The sequence below is a fragment of the Perognathus longimembris genome, unplaced genomic scaffold (genome assembly GCF_023159225.1).
Source record: "Perognathus longimembris pacificus isolate PPM17 unplaced genomic scaffold, ASM2315922v1 HiC_scaffold_5501, whole genome shotgun sequence".
In the NCBI taxonomy this organism is placed as follows: domain Eukaryota; kingdom Metazoa; phylum Chordata; class Mammalia; order Rodentia; family Heteromyidae; genus Perognathus; species Perognathus longimembris.
Window position 1 is genome coordinate 112,289 of NW_025960936.1, and position 16,231 is coordinate 128,519.

A 16,231-nucleotide genomic window follows, 5' to 3' on the forward strand; every position below is an offset into this window, starting at 1 on the left:
ATTTTGATTAGGAGTCCTTAGTTGTATTGAGCTTTGTGTTCTGTCAATATGGTGTTCTTTTGGTTTTCCTTTTTTTTTTTTTTTTTTTTTGCCAGTCCCTGGCTTCTTTTTGCTCAAGGCTAGCACTCTGCCAACTTGAGCCACAGCGCCACTTCTGTCCTTTTCTATATATGTGGTGCTGGGGAATCAAACCCAGGGCTTCATGTATAGGACGCAAGCACTCTTGCCACTAGGCCATATTCCCAGCCCATGGTTTTCCTTGTTTTCTCACAGTATATTTTAGTTTTCCACCTAGTTCTTGCATAACTTTCTCTGGATTAATTTGTGGGTACTTGTTGTGTTTTGTTATTGCAATAGATGTTTTCAATTTTTAAAAATTTATTTATGTAGCCCAGGCCTGCCTCAAACACACGGGCCTACTTTCTAAGCCTCCTAAGGGCTGGCATTACACTTGTGCACTACCATGCTTGACTCTAAAATTTTATTTTGTTGCTTGTATGTAGAAAATCAGGGGCTGGGAATACGGCCTAGAGGCAAGAGTGCTTGCCTCCCATACATGAAGCCCTGGGTTTGATTCCTCAGCACCACATATACAGAAAATGGCCAGAAGTGGTGCTGTGGCTCAAGTGGCAGAGTGCTAGCCTTGAGCAAAAGAAGCCAGGGACAGTGCTCAGGCCCCAGTCCTAGTTCCCCAGGACTGGCCAAAAAAATAAAAAAAAGAAAATCAATTTTTGTGTCTTTTATTATTTTAGCAACTTATCTGTAGATTAATTTGAATTTCTGTGTGCTGTGATACCACCTGCAAACAATGAATCTATTTTCTTTCCCATTTTAACATATTTTATTTTTCTTGTCTTAATTCTGTGAATAAAATTTGCAATACAAATTTGAGTAGAATTTTGAATAGTGAATATCTTTGTCTTACTCTCAGACTCAGGGAGAATGTATTTGGTATTTTACAAGTGTATATTTACTCTTTCTTTCTTTCTTATTAACATGAATACCATTTCTGAATATATACTGATGATCACATTATTGTTACCTTTATTGTGTTAATGTGGTTCTGCAGCAATTTTAAACAACATTTAACCACTTTTCCATTCTTAGAGTGAGTCCCATTTTAGCCTAATATGTCATCTTTTTTTGTGCACCACTGGATTTGATTTTCTATTTTACTTATTATAATTTTAAATTTTTTTTTGCCTGTATGGTCATATGACATTCATATTACTTACTTGTCTTGGCAAATGCCCTTGTTTGGTTTCAGGGTAATTCTGACCTTGTAGAACAATAGGAAGGGAGTATTTCCTTTCCACCTTTCTGTTATGGAAGAATTTATAAAAGTGAATTTACCAGTCTTCATAAGGTCTTGCACTTTTTCTTATGCGGAAATATTTAAAAATAAAAATACATTATATATTTTTTGGTAATTTAAAATGACTCCTTGTGGCTACAAGAATCTCAGTGTTTCTGCTTTCAGGACCAATCAATTGAAATTGATCAATCTGTCTTTCTGTAGAAGGGAAATTTGAGGGAAACCTTAGTTATTCTTTGTATCTAATCAGAAAAATGAACAGTTTTCAGTTAGTGATCAGTCTTGTTTTCATTAATATGACTTCTATTTATTTTATTTATTTATTTATTTTTAAGCACACACGTTTTGTATTTTACTCCACTAAGTTCTCCAGGTCATATGTCCCCGTGAAGTTCTCATTCTTGCAGCACACACATAACAAAAGCTAGTTGAAAAGAAACACAGACATTTTTGACAAATTCCAATATCATAAATACTCCAAACAAAATTCTGTTACAAATCCCGAAATTAACCTAATAACCTCTTAAAATCTAGACTAAGTTGAGAATTGTAAACTTGCTTTCCTCATCAAATTATTTACCAAAACTTTGGAGAAAAAGTAAACATTGTTCTTTACATCCATTTTTTCATAAAAATTTTATTTTAAAAGAAAAAAACAGTTTATACTCAACAGAAAGCTTTTGAAAGCATTTTGTGAAAATTATGCTTATAACCAAGGAAATATGAATAAATACTTGGTTTTGACGTATGGCCAAATGCACCAGTTCACAAAAAAGTGGCCCAGAAATCAATTATAAAAGCCAATTATAATACTAAATATGGGAGAAGTCCTCAACCAAGCAGATAATACTTTCTGTGACATGTTAAAAATAGTGTTTAAAGTATATGGTTCTGGGAGGCCAATAATATGAAAAACTTCCTAGGCTTACTAGTGACAAAGTAAATAGGGTAACATTTATTGGGAATGAGCTTAAATTCAATGTATATGGGCAGAATTTGTTACTTTGGTGAACACCTTAGGAAAGGTTGAGCTCTCATTGTGATTTAGGAAATGAAGTACTTTCGATGTGTGATGGCTTCTACAAATTTAAAAATAAGACATAATGCATATCATCAGTGGCACTGAAAGATATTCTGAAAATATAGAAAATACATTAGAAAAGAGTTGTTAAGTAGTATCAAAGTTAGCAAGGAAACTTCAGAGAGATTTCTCTAAGATGTTGGCTTCCTATTCCTCATGGTATTGGCCTCTTCATCTTTGGCTGTTATTTTAATTATCCTATCCACGTTCAAGAACATAAGGTCTTTGGCATTGGTGAGAGGGATTGATTTACAAAGGTTTTTAGCTGTATGACTTCTATTTATTACACTTCTTTCTATTATTTGAAGTAAATCTCAGTAACTATATTAGTTCATCTGCAAGTATTTCAGTCCCTATAAACAAATAAGGGCTTCTATAAATATATTCTTTTTTTTTTTTTGCCAGTCCTGGGGCTTGGACTCGCCTGAGCACTGTCCCTGGCTTCTTTTTTTGCTCAAGGCTAGCACTCTACCTCTTGAGCTACAGCGCCACTTCTGGCTTTTTCTGGTTATGTGGTGCTGAGGCATTGAACCCAGGGCTTCATGCATGCTAGGCAAGCACTCTACCACTAGGCCACATTCCCAGCCCCTATAGATATATATATATTCTTAAATGGAAGTATAATATGTACAATAGAAAGTATGAAAGTGTAGAAATTGATGTCTTTTTTAGGAACATATATATGTGTGCAACCATCACCCAAACCAAGACACATGAGAAGCACCCTTATTGCCATGGATAATTTGGTAAGAACCTTCAAAAAGCAAACATGACCATCAAGGTCATAACAATTAGGATACTGCTGATGATTGCTTGCTTAGGTCACATTCTACCACTTCAGTTATACCTCTAGTCTGTCTTCCTGAGTATTTTGGAAATGAAGTCTTATAGATTTTTCTGCCCAAGTTACTTAGCTTTGAACTGAGATCCTTTGAATCTCAGCCTTCTGAATACCATTGTAGCACCCTCTCCCCTCCCTCCAGTGGTGGGGATTGAATCTAGGGCTCTACATGCTAAGAACACCTAAAATTTTAACAATAATTTCTTACAATGAAATTGTCTAGGTGTTTATGTAGGTTTGTCTCATTCTTACCTTCCCTTCTACCCTGTAATGCCTTGGTTGAACGTATAGGATTACTTGCTATCTTTAATCACAGTGTGAGCTTTACTCTGCACCCCATGGTCTCACCTAACCTGTTTGTCATAATGGCTCTTTGAATGGAAACTTGTCTTACTCTGTAGTTCAGTAGTTCCAACATAGTAAAACACAGTACTGGATAGTGATTCTGTTTTTGGAGAAACTTTATTTCTACAATGGTTTCACCAAAAGATAGGTGGTCCCTGGTATCTGATTGAAGTTCTTTGCCTTGGGCTTCTTTCTAGCAACTGAATTCTTTGAAAACCTGAGTAACTTTGCATGTAAAAAGAGAATTCTGGTCGGGGGCTACTCCTGCAATCCTAGCTTCTCAGGAAGGGGAGATCTGAGGATTGATTGCAGTTTGAAGCCAGCTGGACAGGAAGATCCATGTGGTTCTTATTAACTCCAATTACCCACTTAGAAGCTGGAAGTAGAGCTGTAGCTCAAGTGGTAGAGCCCTAGCTTTGAGCATAAAAGCTGATGGGCCAAGCCCCATGACTAACCCAAGAAAAAAAAGAAAAGAAAAGGAGAATTCTGTTCCTTTTGGATTTGTTTCTGTTTTTATTTTATTTTTATTTAATTTTTGCCAGTCCTGGGGCTTGAACTCAGGGTCTGAGTACTGAGCTTCTTTTGCTCAACGCTAATACTCTTACCACTTAAGCCACAGTGCCACTTCTGGCTTTTTTGTTTGTTTATGTGGTATTGAGGAATTGATCCCAGGGCTTCATTCATGCTAGGCAAGCACTCTACCTTTAAGCCACATTTCCAGCCCTCCATTTTTATTTTTATTGTTTTTAGAGACTAAGTGATTAGAACAGTTGTAGGAGCAAATTAGGTACAATACTTTTTTAGGGTTGCTTTCTAAACTTGTCAGAATCATTCCTGTGCAGGACTAGTTCCAACTGAGGACCTGCAATATAGAAAAACAAGTAACCAAAAATTAGTCTTGATTAAGTGTGATTTGCCAAGTTCTGTTTTTTGTTTTTTTTATTATAGATCAGCTTGAACGGGTCTTTTTACGACTTGGCCATGCTGAAACAGATGAACAGTTACAAAATATTATATCTAAATTCCTTCCTCCTGTTTTGCTCAAATTATCCAGCACCCAAGAAGGAGTACGGAAAAAGGTAAGCAGTATGTTGGGGCTGTTGGGGGTAATTAATTAGTGAATAAATGGGTATGTATTGGGAAGTGAATTTTCTGTTCCCATTGTTGAAATACAGGCCCATGATTGTAAATACAGTTTTTGAGAGTGGATAACTAATGTAAAACCAATTTTCATGATTTAAAAGTAATTTGGATGCTCAGCCTAGCCCTAACCCTAACATTTTGCTCCAGCTGTTCTCTTGGCAGATAAAATAATCACAGATTATTCTGGACTGAATACAGGCCCGATTTAACATCTATGTCTTGATTCCAGTATGGAAGTTGATATGGTAAAGGGCAAAAAACCTCTTTAGTCATTTGCTAACAGTGAATAAATATAACTTTTACAAATGGAAAGCAAAAAAATTGTCTTGAAAAGCAGAATATTCTTGTGTAGCTTATGTTTTAATATTTTGCAAAAGACTACTTAAAAATGATGGGTAACTATAATATCAATATTTTATTTTGAAAGTGTTCTACATGTAGCATTTTCCTCTTTTGATTTATAACATGGTTTATTAGTAATCTTCTGGCATATTTACAATAGATCTTCTAGTCTTTTAGCTATCATCAGGTTTCATCTCTTGGGGAAGGATCTCTGACTAGTTGGCAGTGAATTCCTGGAGGTCTGACCTTAGAGGGATTCTGAGGCCTGATTTAGGTTCAGTGGGGAAAGAGTATCTTTAAGAATGTCTGTTTAGAGGAAGGAATGACATTCTTGTCATATATTTATGGTGCCTGTTATTAATCCTTCATTGAGATAGATGTGTGTTTGGTCATGTCACTCTTCTGTTTAAAACCTCCTATGGCCTTCTCTTATCTAGCAAGGTCTAAAAGGCTCTTCATGAGTTGATGCCTGTTTACTTAGTTTTATTAGTTAGGTTATTTACTGTCAATAATCTTGACTGAGTGTTAGGCATGTGCTGGTGAGTGAAAGCAACTCTTATGGGAGGAGCCTGGTGTTAAACAATCAGGTGAATAGTGTATAGTTTATGATTCTTGCTAAGATAGAAAAAGAAAGGATTCAGTGAAGAACATACCTGGGAACATGATTTGGGCTGTTGGCAGGAGGCCTCTTGGTGTTCAGTAACCAGCAAGGCTGAGAGGTGGGGGAGACCACTGAAGTCAGAGAGTCTGGGTACTAGAGTCCTGAGCTGAGGCTGAGGGTGATGCCTTCAGGGAACACCCTGATGTGGTCAGTGGGTGAAAGGAAGACAGATAGGTAGGAGGAACCCAGGAGTCAGCGGCACCAGCTTACAAGGGAATGGGTGGTAGCAAAACAGTCACCCAGGCTGCTGGAGTGCAGACCCCAAGTGGAAGCCATGAGACAGAGAACCTCCTATCAGTTCAGGCCAAGGATTTTTGTTTGAATCTTTTTAAAAATGATTTTTCTTTTAGCATATATTAATTATATAAGTTGTGACGCTTCCATTCGTATAATGTATTGCAATCAAATTCATCCCTCCTGTCATCTTCCTTTACTTCCCCAAACTGTATCAATATTGTATTTTCATATATGCAGATAAATTTGATCATACACATCCTCCTTTACCCTCTCCTGCCTCCCTCCCCACAGAGCCTTTTACTGTCATTCATAATTTTAATGTGTATTAATTTTTAAACTCACTTAGGATATTTTGATTCTTTGTATTTTTAAAATTTGTTTATTTAGAAAACCACCTGTGATCATCTTTTTTTTTTTCTGGTCCTGGGTTGAACTCAGGACCTGGGCACTGCCTCTGAGCTTCTTTTGCTCAAATCTCATGTGGTACTGTAGTGGGGAGGCCAGATCTGCCCAGTGCCATCAATAGCTGTGGAGGGACTTCAGGTTGACTCCAGCTCAGATTAGAGCAGAAGCCAACTCCATCTCCACTAAGCCCTCCCCCACCCTATTCAGGGAAGCTCCTTTTACTATGTAGATTGACTACCTGAGGCCTGGGAGCTTCAAGGGAACCTGTGTCCTCCTCTTTATTATGATAAGTTATGTAGATTAACCACCTGAGGCTTGGGAGCTTCAAGGAAACCAGCTATGAATAGGCATATCCGCCTGCATCATGTGTGCCCCGCCAAATCCATGCGTCAATTCTAACTAGAATGATAGGTTAGTTCAAATAAATATTATGAGACAGACTGTAACTCTATTGGCCACCTGCGTGCGGCCTAGCATGCTCTGTAAGTGTTGTATCTTCATTGGTCACCTGCGTGTGACAAGTTTGTCTGTGATGTTTGCCTTATAACCAGGCTGGAAGGCCACACGGGGGCGGTCCCAGCTCCCGAGTCTGGGCCGCCCAGGTGTGTACAAGCCCAGCTCCCGAGTCTGGGCTCCACACGTGGTTGGCAGTTTCGGCTCCCGAGTCCGGGCTGCGACCAAGGCCGGTCGGTTCACTTTTTGTTCACTTTTTACTTCCCCAATAAAACTGTCTTTTTGTCACCTTGTAGCTGGAGACTGTGTGGTGGACTCTTGGGAGAACCAGGAATCCCTTCCCTTGGGGGGAACCCTGTTTCATTGTAGCGAACCCCCACTCTACTTCAGTACCACTTGAGTCACAGCTCCACTTTTTGCCTTTTGGGTAATTTATTGGAGATAAGAGTAGAGGTAACAAAGAGTACAAGAAATGTATCCAATGCCTAATGTATGAAACTGTAACCTCTCTGTACATCAGTTTGACAATAAAAATAAAAAAAAAAAGAGTCTTACAGAGTTTCCTGCCCTGGCTGGCTTTGAACTGTGATCCTCAGATCTCAGCCTCTTGAGTAGCTAGGATTACAGGTGTAAGCCACTGCTGCCTAACTGATCATCTTTAAATTTTAGGTGATATATCCTTTACTTTCTTTTAATTTTATTCTTTCTTCCTAATGTAGGAAATTCATCCTTGTTCTCTGTTCTCAATTTTATTAATACTATCAAATATTTATCTATGTTTATGTTTTTTTTGTGGTATTAGGTTATTAACGTAGGATCTTTAGAAAGCTATCACTGAGCCCAGGTTTAAACTTTTCTTATGGTCATTTTGAAAGGCAAACCAGCTTTTACGTTGATTTTCCTTTTTGTTAAGTGTATTATTTCTACTTTTGTTCAAATTATTTCTACTCATAAGATTATTATTTACATAATAGTAATAGTTATGGTACAACTATTATTTGTATAATAATAATAGTAGTTACTTTGTGTTAAGCAAGTGCTGAGGAGTTATATTTTTACATGATAATGTGAGGTAAGTCTTCAAATTTTGTGGATGAAACAGGTTTGGGATGATTAATGAACTTGTTTAAGATAGGTATCAAACCTTTATCATAACAATGTTATTATAAATACAATAGCTATTAAAAATACAATAGCTATTATTTAACAGAAAGATAGGTATCAAGTATAAACTTCAAAATGTAAGGTTGGCTGCCAAATTAAATACTTACTTTAAATAAAATCATGGTATTTGTTTAAAAAGCTCAGAGCCACCAACAAACTTCAGTTTATTTATTTGATTATTAGTTTGTTTATTCCCTATGGTTGTATTGATATGCAGTGTTTAGTTTCATTTTTTGAGTTAATTAGTAATTTATAAGAGCATTATTTTTAGCTAGAAATATTTGGTATAAGATTTGCCCAGTTTTACTGCTTTCTAGCCTGAAATCAAGTGTATTAAAATTATGGCCTTTAAAATTGTTTTTCTTTGGTGGTGCTTAGGATGAAACTCCAGGATCTTGTACATGCCAAGCACATACAAAGCACATCCTTTGAACTTTTACAGGCTGCCAAACAAATTTCAAAATGGTAGAGATTATGCCTGTAATTCTAGCTACACAGCAGGCTTAGATCTGAGGATTATGGTTGAAAGCTAGCCTGAACAGGATAAGTCCATGGTACTCTTATCTCCAATTATCTTCCAGAAAACTGGAAGTGGCAATGTGGCTCAAAGTAATGGAGTGCTAGCCTTAAGCAAAAGAGCTCAGGGACAGAGCCCAGGCCCCTGAGTTCAAGCCCCATGACTGACCAAAAAAAAAAAAAAACACCAAAAAACCTTTCTCAGAGCTCAGTGTTTTTCTCTCTTAGCAACATAATCTATTGGTGCAAGATGGAAACCATTTGTTATAAGCTTCTATCCCTCACTTCCCACCCACAGGAACCCGTTGACTTGATAATTTCTATTTTTGTTCTCTTTCCTCAGTAAAGGAATAGAAGCTTGTTATTTCATGCATACATACACACAATTTAGAATAAAATAAATACTTTAGTGTTTTGTCAGACTTTTTATAGTCTGCACTTTGCTTTTATAAATTTTTAATACTCTTGAGCTTCTGTAGATGTGGTGTACTGTGTTATTTTAGACCCCAATACTTAGAACTGGTTCTTGGCTTGGAATTCATCCACTTTCTAGGACTCACAGTCCTCGTGCTCCCCCCCGAAATACTCCCTGAAGTTGCAGACTAGTAGGAACTGGAAACCAGTAGGATCATCTTTATCTATCTATCTATCTATCTATCTATCTATCTATCTATCTATCTATCTATCTATCTATCTATCTATTGTGTGTGTGTATTTCATGATGTATTTCAAGACATATTTTGACCTACACTCTGACATGTGAGGTTTCATGTTCTTTAAAACAATAAGGGTGTGTTGATACATGTCTGTAATCTTGGCTACTCAGGAGGGTGAGGTAGAGGATTCTGGTCCAAGACTGGCCTGCACAAAAGCCCAAGAAAGACCCTCTCTGCAATGCAAACTAAAGCAAAAAGGGCTGGAGGCATGGCTCAAATGTAGATTACTTATCTAGTAAACTCTAGGCCCTGAGTTCAAACCCCAGTACAGACAAACAAACAAGAAGAAAGAATAAGGCAACTATAATTGACTAAAATAAATATCTGAGAAACGAATTTGTTTTTAAGATATGATTGATAATTTCTGGCTCTATTTTAGGTAATGGAACTACTGGTTCATTTGAATAAGCGTATAAAAAGCCGCCCCAAAATACAACTCCCAGTAGAGACATTGTTGGTTCAGTACCAGGATCCTGCTGCAGTTTCCTTTGTCACAGTAAGTGTTGTTTTGGAATATTTTTCTGGGTTACAGTAAGTTTACTTAATGTTTATATTCAGTGTATTAGCATGCTTATAATTTTATCCTGGACTACTTCTAAGTAAAAACAGGTATTTCTTTTTAATGACATACTATTTTGTTACTGAGTTCCAATCCTGAGGAAATACTACTTTAGAAGAAATGGTAGGGACAAAGAAATAAATAGTTGTTCACACTGGGCAAAGAAATGCTGGTTAAGTGGCTTGCCAGGTGTGTTGATATAAAAAAGAATGATCTCTTATAGAATCTAAAAATGTTGATCTTCTAGAAATTGAAAGTAAGTAGTAGTAGGAACTGGTGAGAAGAGAAGAAGAGGGATAGGGAAAAAGTTGACTAATGGTTACTAAATTAAATTTGGAAAGGAGCAAGAATCTCTATTGTGCTGTTACAGTAGGGTGGAGTACATATGACAATATAGTATTGTATAGTAGGGTGAAGTACATAGAACAGTAATGCACTTTATGGTTCCCAAAGCTTGAAGTACCAGCTATGGCACTTGAATGATTGAGGCAGTAGACTTGAACTCAGGCAGTCCAAACTAGGTTGGATAACATAGTAAGACCTTATCTCCAACAACAAAAGCCAAAACAAAACAGCACATCATAACAAAAAACAAGCTTGGAAAAAGTTCAAGGAAAGGACTTTGAAAGTTTCATCATAAAAAAGGATACTGAGGCAATATGTTCAATGTAAAATAAACATTACACAGTATGTCTATATATTGAAACATTATCTCACTAATATGTATATTTTTATGTTTTATGTAACAGTTAAAAAGTGAGGTTTAATTAATAAGGATAATTTTTAGTAAGGGATTATATGAGACTGGTGTGATTAAAGAAAGAAAGGGATTCTGTAGCATAGCCATGGATAAAGGATAATAGAAGGAAATGTCAAGAAGACAGGAAGGTTTGAGGGAAGAAAACAGCTTCTGTGTTTCTGATATGACTGTTCAGAAAGATATCCTTTCAAAAGTGAAGTGAATCTGAGGCTGCTAAATATTCCTGGTAAAACATTGTCTTCATGAACATGAAATGTAAACATTGCCCATGCCCTGTGAAGACAAGTAATATTTTTCCTCTGGGTCTTTGCAGTTCTTGGCATTGAGACAGAATGTATTGAATCTTAACATTAAGAGTTACAAAACTTTTGGAAGCATTTTGTGGTTTAGACATCTTGTCTGTGCCTGTGTTCTGTTCACAGAGCTCCATTACAGATGTCCCTTTCTTTAAGCAAATAGAAACACCATGTGCCAAAAGACGTGCCAGCTAGATGGTATTTGAAGTGATAATCGTATGCCGCCTGTTCATTTTAGTGAAGAATCCTTCAGAAAAGCAACTCTATCTTATGTGCTAATTCAGACTTGCCTTCATGGAAGGGCGGGGGAGAAGTTGCTTCACGTTTAGCTTTTATGTAGATTATAGAGATAGAATATGCCCACAGTCCTCAGCTTCCCTTATTCATCACTCATTGCTGAATAACGAGTGAGGAATCACAAAGTGCTATAGTATTCTAAGGTTGTTTTAGTAAGTGACCTATTGGGAAATGGCAGCTTGGGATTGGTTAACACGTGGTCTCCTAGTCGGTAAGAATGAACAGATAGAACAAGATTGGGAGATCTGTAATGTGTGACATAGAAGTTTAGATAGATTAAGTGGGCATTTTTTTCTTCTTGTTAGGGATAGGTAATTGCATATGTAAGTGCTTTAGGTTGAGCTGTCTTTGCCCACCTTAATGTGAGTAGTTGTGTGTAGGATGACTTGAGTTCTTTCTCTTAGATATAGTTGTTGGTCAAAATTGTCATAAACCTGGGGAGAAACTGATTCATATTTGCAGTGTTTTTCTTATAACCATATTTCCCTACTAATAAATAAGTCTTTTGAAATTATACAGTGTTTCCTTTATGCTCACTTGCTTTTCTCTTATTGTATTAGAATTTTACTATAATTTATGTTAAGATGGGCTATCCTCGTCTGCCAGTAGAAAAGCAATGTGAACTGGCCCCTACACTTCTTACTGCCATGGAGGGGAAGCCTCAGCCACAGCAGGACAGGTAGGGTTCACTTGGTTGCTTTATTTTCCACCTACAGGAGTCAAAACTCTGTTTTTTATTATCTTGAAGTAGCTGTACAAAAGAGTTACCATATATCAAATTAGTTTAGGAATATAATGCATTTGATGGTTGTTATTTTCATCATTCTCCCTCCTTCAGTTTTCTTAATTTCATAGGATTTGCATTGAATATTATGACTTCACCTTTAAATGCAAGTTCACATTTGGTTTCACTTGACAAATGGGAAATTTTGAACTCAAACAATAAGTGCTTGATACCTGTGGTACCTCTGAGTTACTGCATATATTTATGCATTATTTGAATTTTGAAAGGTATACAATGGGGTTAAAATTTAATGTGTCCATATAAGTGTCCAGAAATCCCTCCCTCTCTCCCTCCCTCTCTCCCTCCCTCTCTTCCTTCCTCCCTTCCTCTTTTTCTTTTGTGCCAGTCCTGGGGCTTGAACTCAGGACCTGGGCACTATCCCTGAGCTTTTTCATTCAAGGCTCTACCACTTTGAGCCACAGTGCCATTTCCAGGTTTTTGAGGGTTAATTAGGTAAAAGTCTCACAGCCTTTCCTGCCTGGGCTGGCTTCAAACTATGATCCTCAGATTTCAGTCTTCTGAATAGCTAGGATTACAGGCATGAGCCACCTGTGCTTGGCTTTCTGTCAAATATTTGTAAACAGTTTGTGTAATGGCAAACATCAGAACCTTTTTGTTTTCTGCCATTCCTGGGGCTTGAACTCAGGCCTTCTTTTTGCTCAAGGATAGCACTCTACCACTTGAGTCACAGCACCATTTCTGGCCTTTTCTACATATGTGGTGCTGAGGAATCGAACCCAGGGCTTCATGTATACAAGGCAAGCACTCTATCACTAGGCCATATTCCCAGTCCCCCCACCCCCCTTTATTTCCCCATCCAGGAGCTTGGACTCAGGGTGTGAGCACTGTCCCAGGCTTCTTTTTGCTCAAGGGTAGCACTCTGTCTCTTGAGCTACAGTGCCATTTGCGGCTTTTTCTCATTATGTGGTGCTGAGGAATCGAACCCAGGGCTTCGTGCATGCTAGGCAAACACTCTTCCGCTAAGTCACATTCCCAGCCCCCTAAAAATCTTTTTCATGAAAATATTTCTATTGTAGAGGATAAAAAAAGTCAGTTGGTAAGTTTTTTTTTTTTTTTTTTTTAAATAAGTGACAGCACTTAATTGTGTTAATATGGGTATGGGCAAAGTAGAAGAGTTTAGATAATATCACTTGTTTATAAACATAGCTAAAACATCTAGCTAAGGCCTCTAATAATGAGAATCATTACAAAAGATTGCAGGAATTGTGGAAAAGTGATAGAGTTAAATGTTTTTAATAGCTTAGCACTGGTAGCTCACACCTTGTAATCCTAGCAAGGATCGATTGTTAAAGATAGTGATTTGAAGCCAGCCTGGGCAGGAGCGTCTGTGAGACTCTTATCTCCAATTAATCACCAAAAGCCAGAAGTAGAACCATGGCTCAGGCGGTAGAGTGCTAGCCTTGAGCACCAAAGGTCAGGCCCAGGTTCTGAGGTCAAATCCCAGGACTGGCACACACATTAAAAAAAAAACAACAAACCAACAACAACCCACAAGCACTTTTGAAATTGTCTTCATGTATTTAAAAAATAACAAAATGTGTTAGTGGAGCTAGGTGCTTGTGGCTCACACCTGTAATCCTAGCTACTCAGGAGTCTGAGATCTGAGGATCATAGTTCAAAACTAGCTGAGATAGAAAAGTCCTCTTGAGACTCTTATCTCTAATTAACCACCAGAAAACTAGAAGTGGAGCTGTGACTTAAAGTGGTAGAGCACTAGCCTTGAGTGAAAGAGCTTAGTTCTGAGTTCAAGCTGTACAATGATGACCACTACCATTACCACCACCAAAAAATGTGTTAGTCACAAGGTAGAAATTCTATAGTATTCTCAAGATATTGTTATGATTGAAGCATCTGAATTTACAATAACTTTATTGTAATTGTGAGAAAGAAAAAATTTATTGAAAAGATATTGCATAAGATTTAATATAAAATCTCTAGGTAATTGTAGAGGCTAACATTAAGTTTGTTTTATGGGCTTTTTTCCCTTTCAGATGATTTTAGTGATGAGTCATCACTAAAAATACTGAGCCATCATCACTTAAATACAGTGAATGGTCAAGAAGAAAGCAATCAAAACAAGTTCTAGACTAAGACTTTGTATATGAGTGGTGTTGCAAATGAGTAGCTGTTGTTAGAACTACCAGTTTTTGTTGTGATTTTTGTTTTGTTGTTATATAAAAACCATATTTTAAAAAGTAGTTGCAATAAATGTAATTACTTTTTTCAGCTTAATGCATCTTTTAATACCAACCCTTTTTCACATGAAATACCCTGTTGAATCATCAAAATCAGCTTCTCCGTTTAATCTTGCTGAGAAACCAAAGACTGTGCAGCTGCTTTTGGACTTCATGTTAGATGTTCTTCTAATGCCTTATGGGTGAGTGAAAAAACAAAGAAAAGCTAAGCAGTTTGTCTTTGACCGTGTGTATTATGCAGAAAGTAAGTGCTATTTTAAATGGTTCAGATTTCACTTGTTAATGGACACATCTGAGAGTGTTTGTTGATCCCCATTCTCCTCTGAATTCTAGTTCTAGTGCTTATTGGCCTTCTAGATGCAGAGTTGATTTCATACTCAACTGGTCCAAGCACTTTTTAAATGATTATTGATGCTATGATGATTTTCCTAGTCACCTTGTTGAATAATTATTGATGGTCTCCAGATTTCCTGTTCCTGCTACAATGACAGTTCCATAGTATCTCCTTCTTCCTTGATGTCCTGAAACCATTCCCACTGCATCATCGGATCTGTGCAACGTTTGTCAAAATGTCTTTCTCATCTCTCATCAAACCTCTCAACAATGCTGTAGAGTTTCCTGAATTTTTGTTTTGTTTTTTGGTTTGGTCCTAGGACTTGAACTTAGGGCCTATGTACCGTCTCTGAACTCCTTTTTTGTTCAAGGCTAATAAGTTCACTACTTGAGCTCTGCTTCTGGCTTTTTGAAGTTAATTGAAGATGAGACTCATTGCCTTTTCTGCCCAGGCTGGCTTCAAACCACGATCCTCAGATTCCAGCTTCCTGAGTAGGATTGAAGGCATGAGCCACCAGTGCCTGCAGTTTCCTGAGTTTTAAAACAAAAAATCTTAATAATTGTCATACCTTAAAAGCGTTACGTTCTCATTTTCTAGCTATTAACTACATACGTACATTTCATGCATTCTTATCTGTCTTTGCTTTATTTTTAAAGAGAATGCCATTCTTTCTGTTTAAAATGCTTCCCTATGGAACAGAAGGAAAGAAATACAGAGAGGAAGACAATAACAAAAGGTCACTTTGAAGAACATCTTTAACTGACTTAGAGGTCACTTCTGTCTCGGACAGGATTTTCTTACCCTTGGCAGATATAATTGTACTATTTTCCATATCTCCATGACACAAAAGGGCATTGTGGGTTTTTTTTTTTAAAATCACATTGTTGACATTTCTGCCTCTATTAGTAGACTGTCAGCCTGTTGTAGTCAAGATGTACTCTGATTTTTGAATCTGGCTTAGTGCTTAGGCTGTGATCTGCTGTTAGTTTAGTTATTTTGTCTTGCTGCCAGTGGTGATTTTCCAAAGTGCTGCTTTCATCTTGTTTTCCCAATTGCTGGTGTATACATACGTGGTGAACTTAGCTGTATATCGTCTTGCACTCTATGCACAGACAAGAGAGGGCAGACTGTCTTGATTCCTTTCCTCTCCATTTTGTGCTCTTCTGGGCCTCAACCACTTATTGTTCACCGTGAAGAAAAGAAAGATTAAAAAAAAAATACCGGAGGGGGAACAAGTAGAAAATTATAAACAGAAAAATAAAAAAAAGATACATGTGTTTTCACAACTTCTGTTCTTACCATTTCTTAGCTTTCTATGGTTTCTTTGTATCTGATAACTTAGAAAATGCTTTCCTTTGTATCCTGTTGTCATTGTATACACTTGCTGTGAAAGGCAGTCTCAGATCTTGTACTACCTAATATGGAATGATAGTTTATAGAGTGTTGTATGTTCAGAACTTGTTAGTAGGTTTACTTATTAGTCAATAGTCTTTTTTTAAAATTTATTTATTAATTGAACACAAATTTTTTGACAAGGTGTTGTGCAAAAAGGGTACAGTTACATAGTAGGGCAGTGTGTACATTTCTTGTGATGTCTTGCGCCCTGTTTAATAGTCTTTTTATAGTTTAGAAATGAATGAATATATGGCATGTAAGGAAGATAGCCAGAATTGACAGGTGATGATGACATTGGCAAATAAACTTTGAAATCCAAATTTTATTTAGGAAAATAATGTACCCAAGCTAGTGATTTCTCACATTTTCCT

General features: G+C 37.0%; 1 protein-coding gene across 1 annotated transcript in view; it reads left to right on the plus strand.

Moving 5' to 3' along the window:
* LOC125345321 (proteasome adapter and scaffold protein ECM29-like) overlaps positions 1 to 14,317 on the plus strand; it is a 31,175-nt gene extending 16,858 nt beyond the window's left edge. Inside the window, exons 3-6 of the mRNA XM_048337550.1 lie at positions 4,531 to 4,661; positions 9,599 to 9,715; positions 11,692 to 11,810; positions 14,164 to 14,317. Of these exons, the coding sequence (XP_048193507.1) occupies positions 4,531 to 4,661; positions 9,599 to 9,715; positions 11,692 to 11,810; positions 14,164 to 14,317 (521 nt within the window). The remainder of the gene's footprint in view (positions 1 to 4,530; positions 4,662 to 9,598; positions 9,716 to 11,691; positions 11,811 to 14,163) is intronic.
* The last annotated feature ends 1,914 nt before the right edge of the window (positions 14,318 to 16,231 follow it).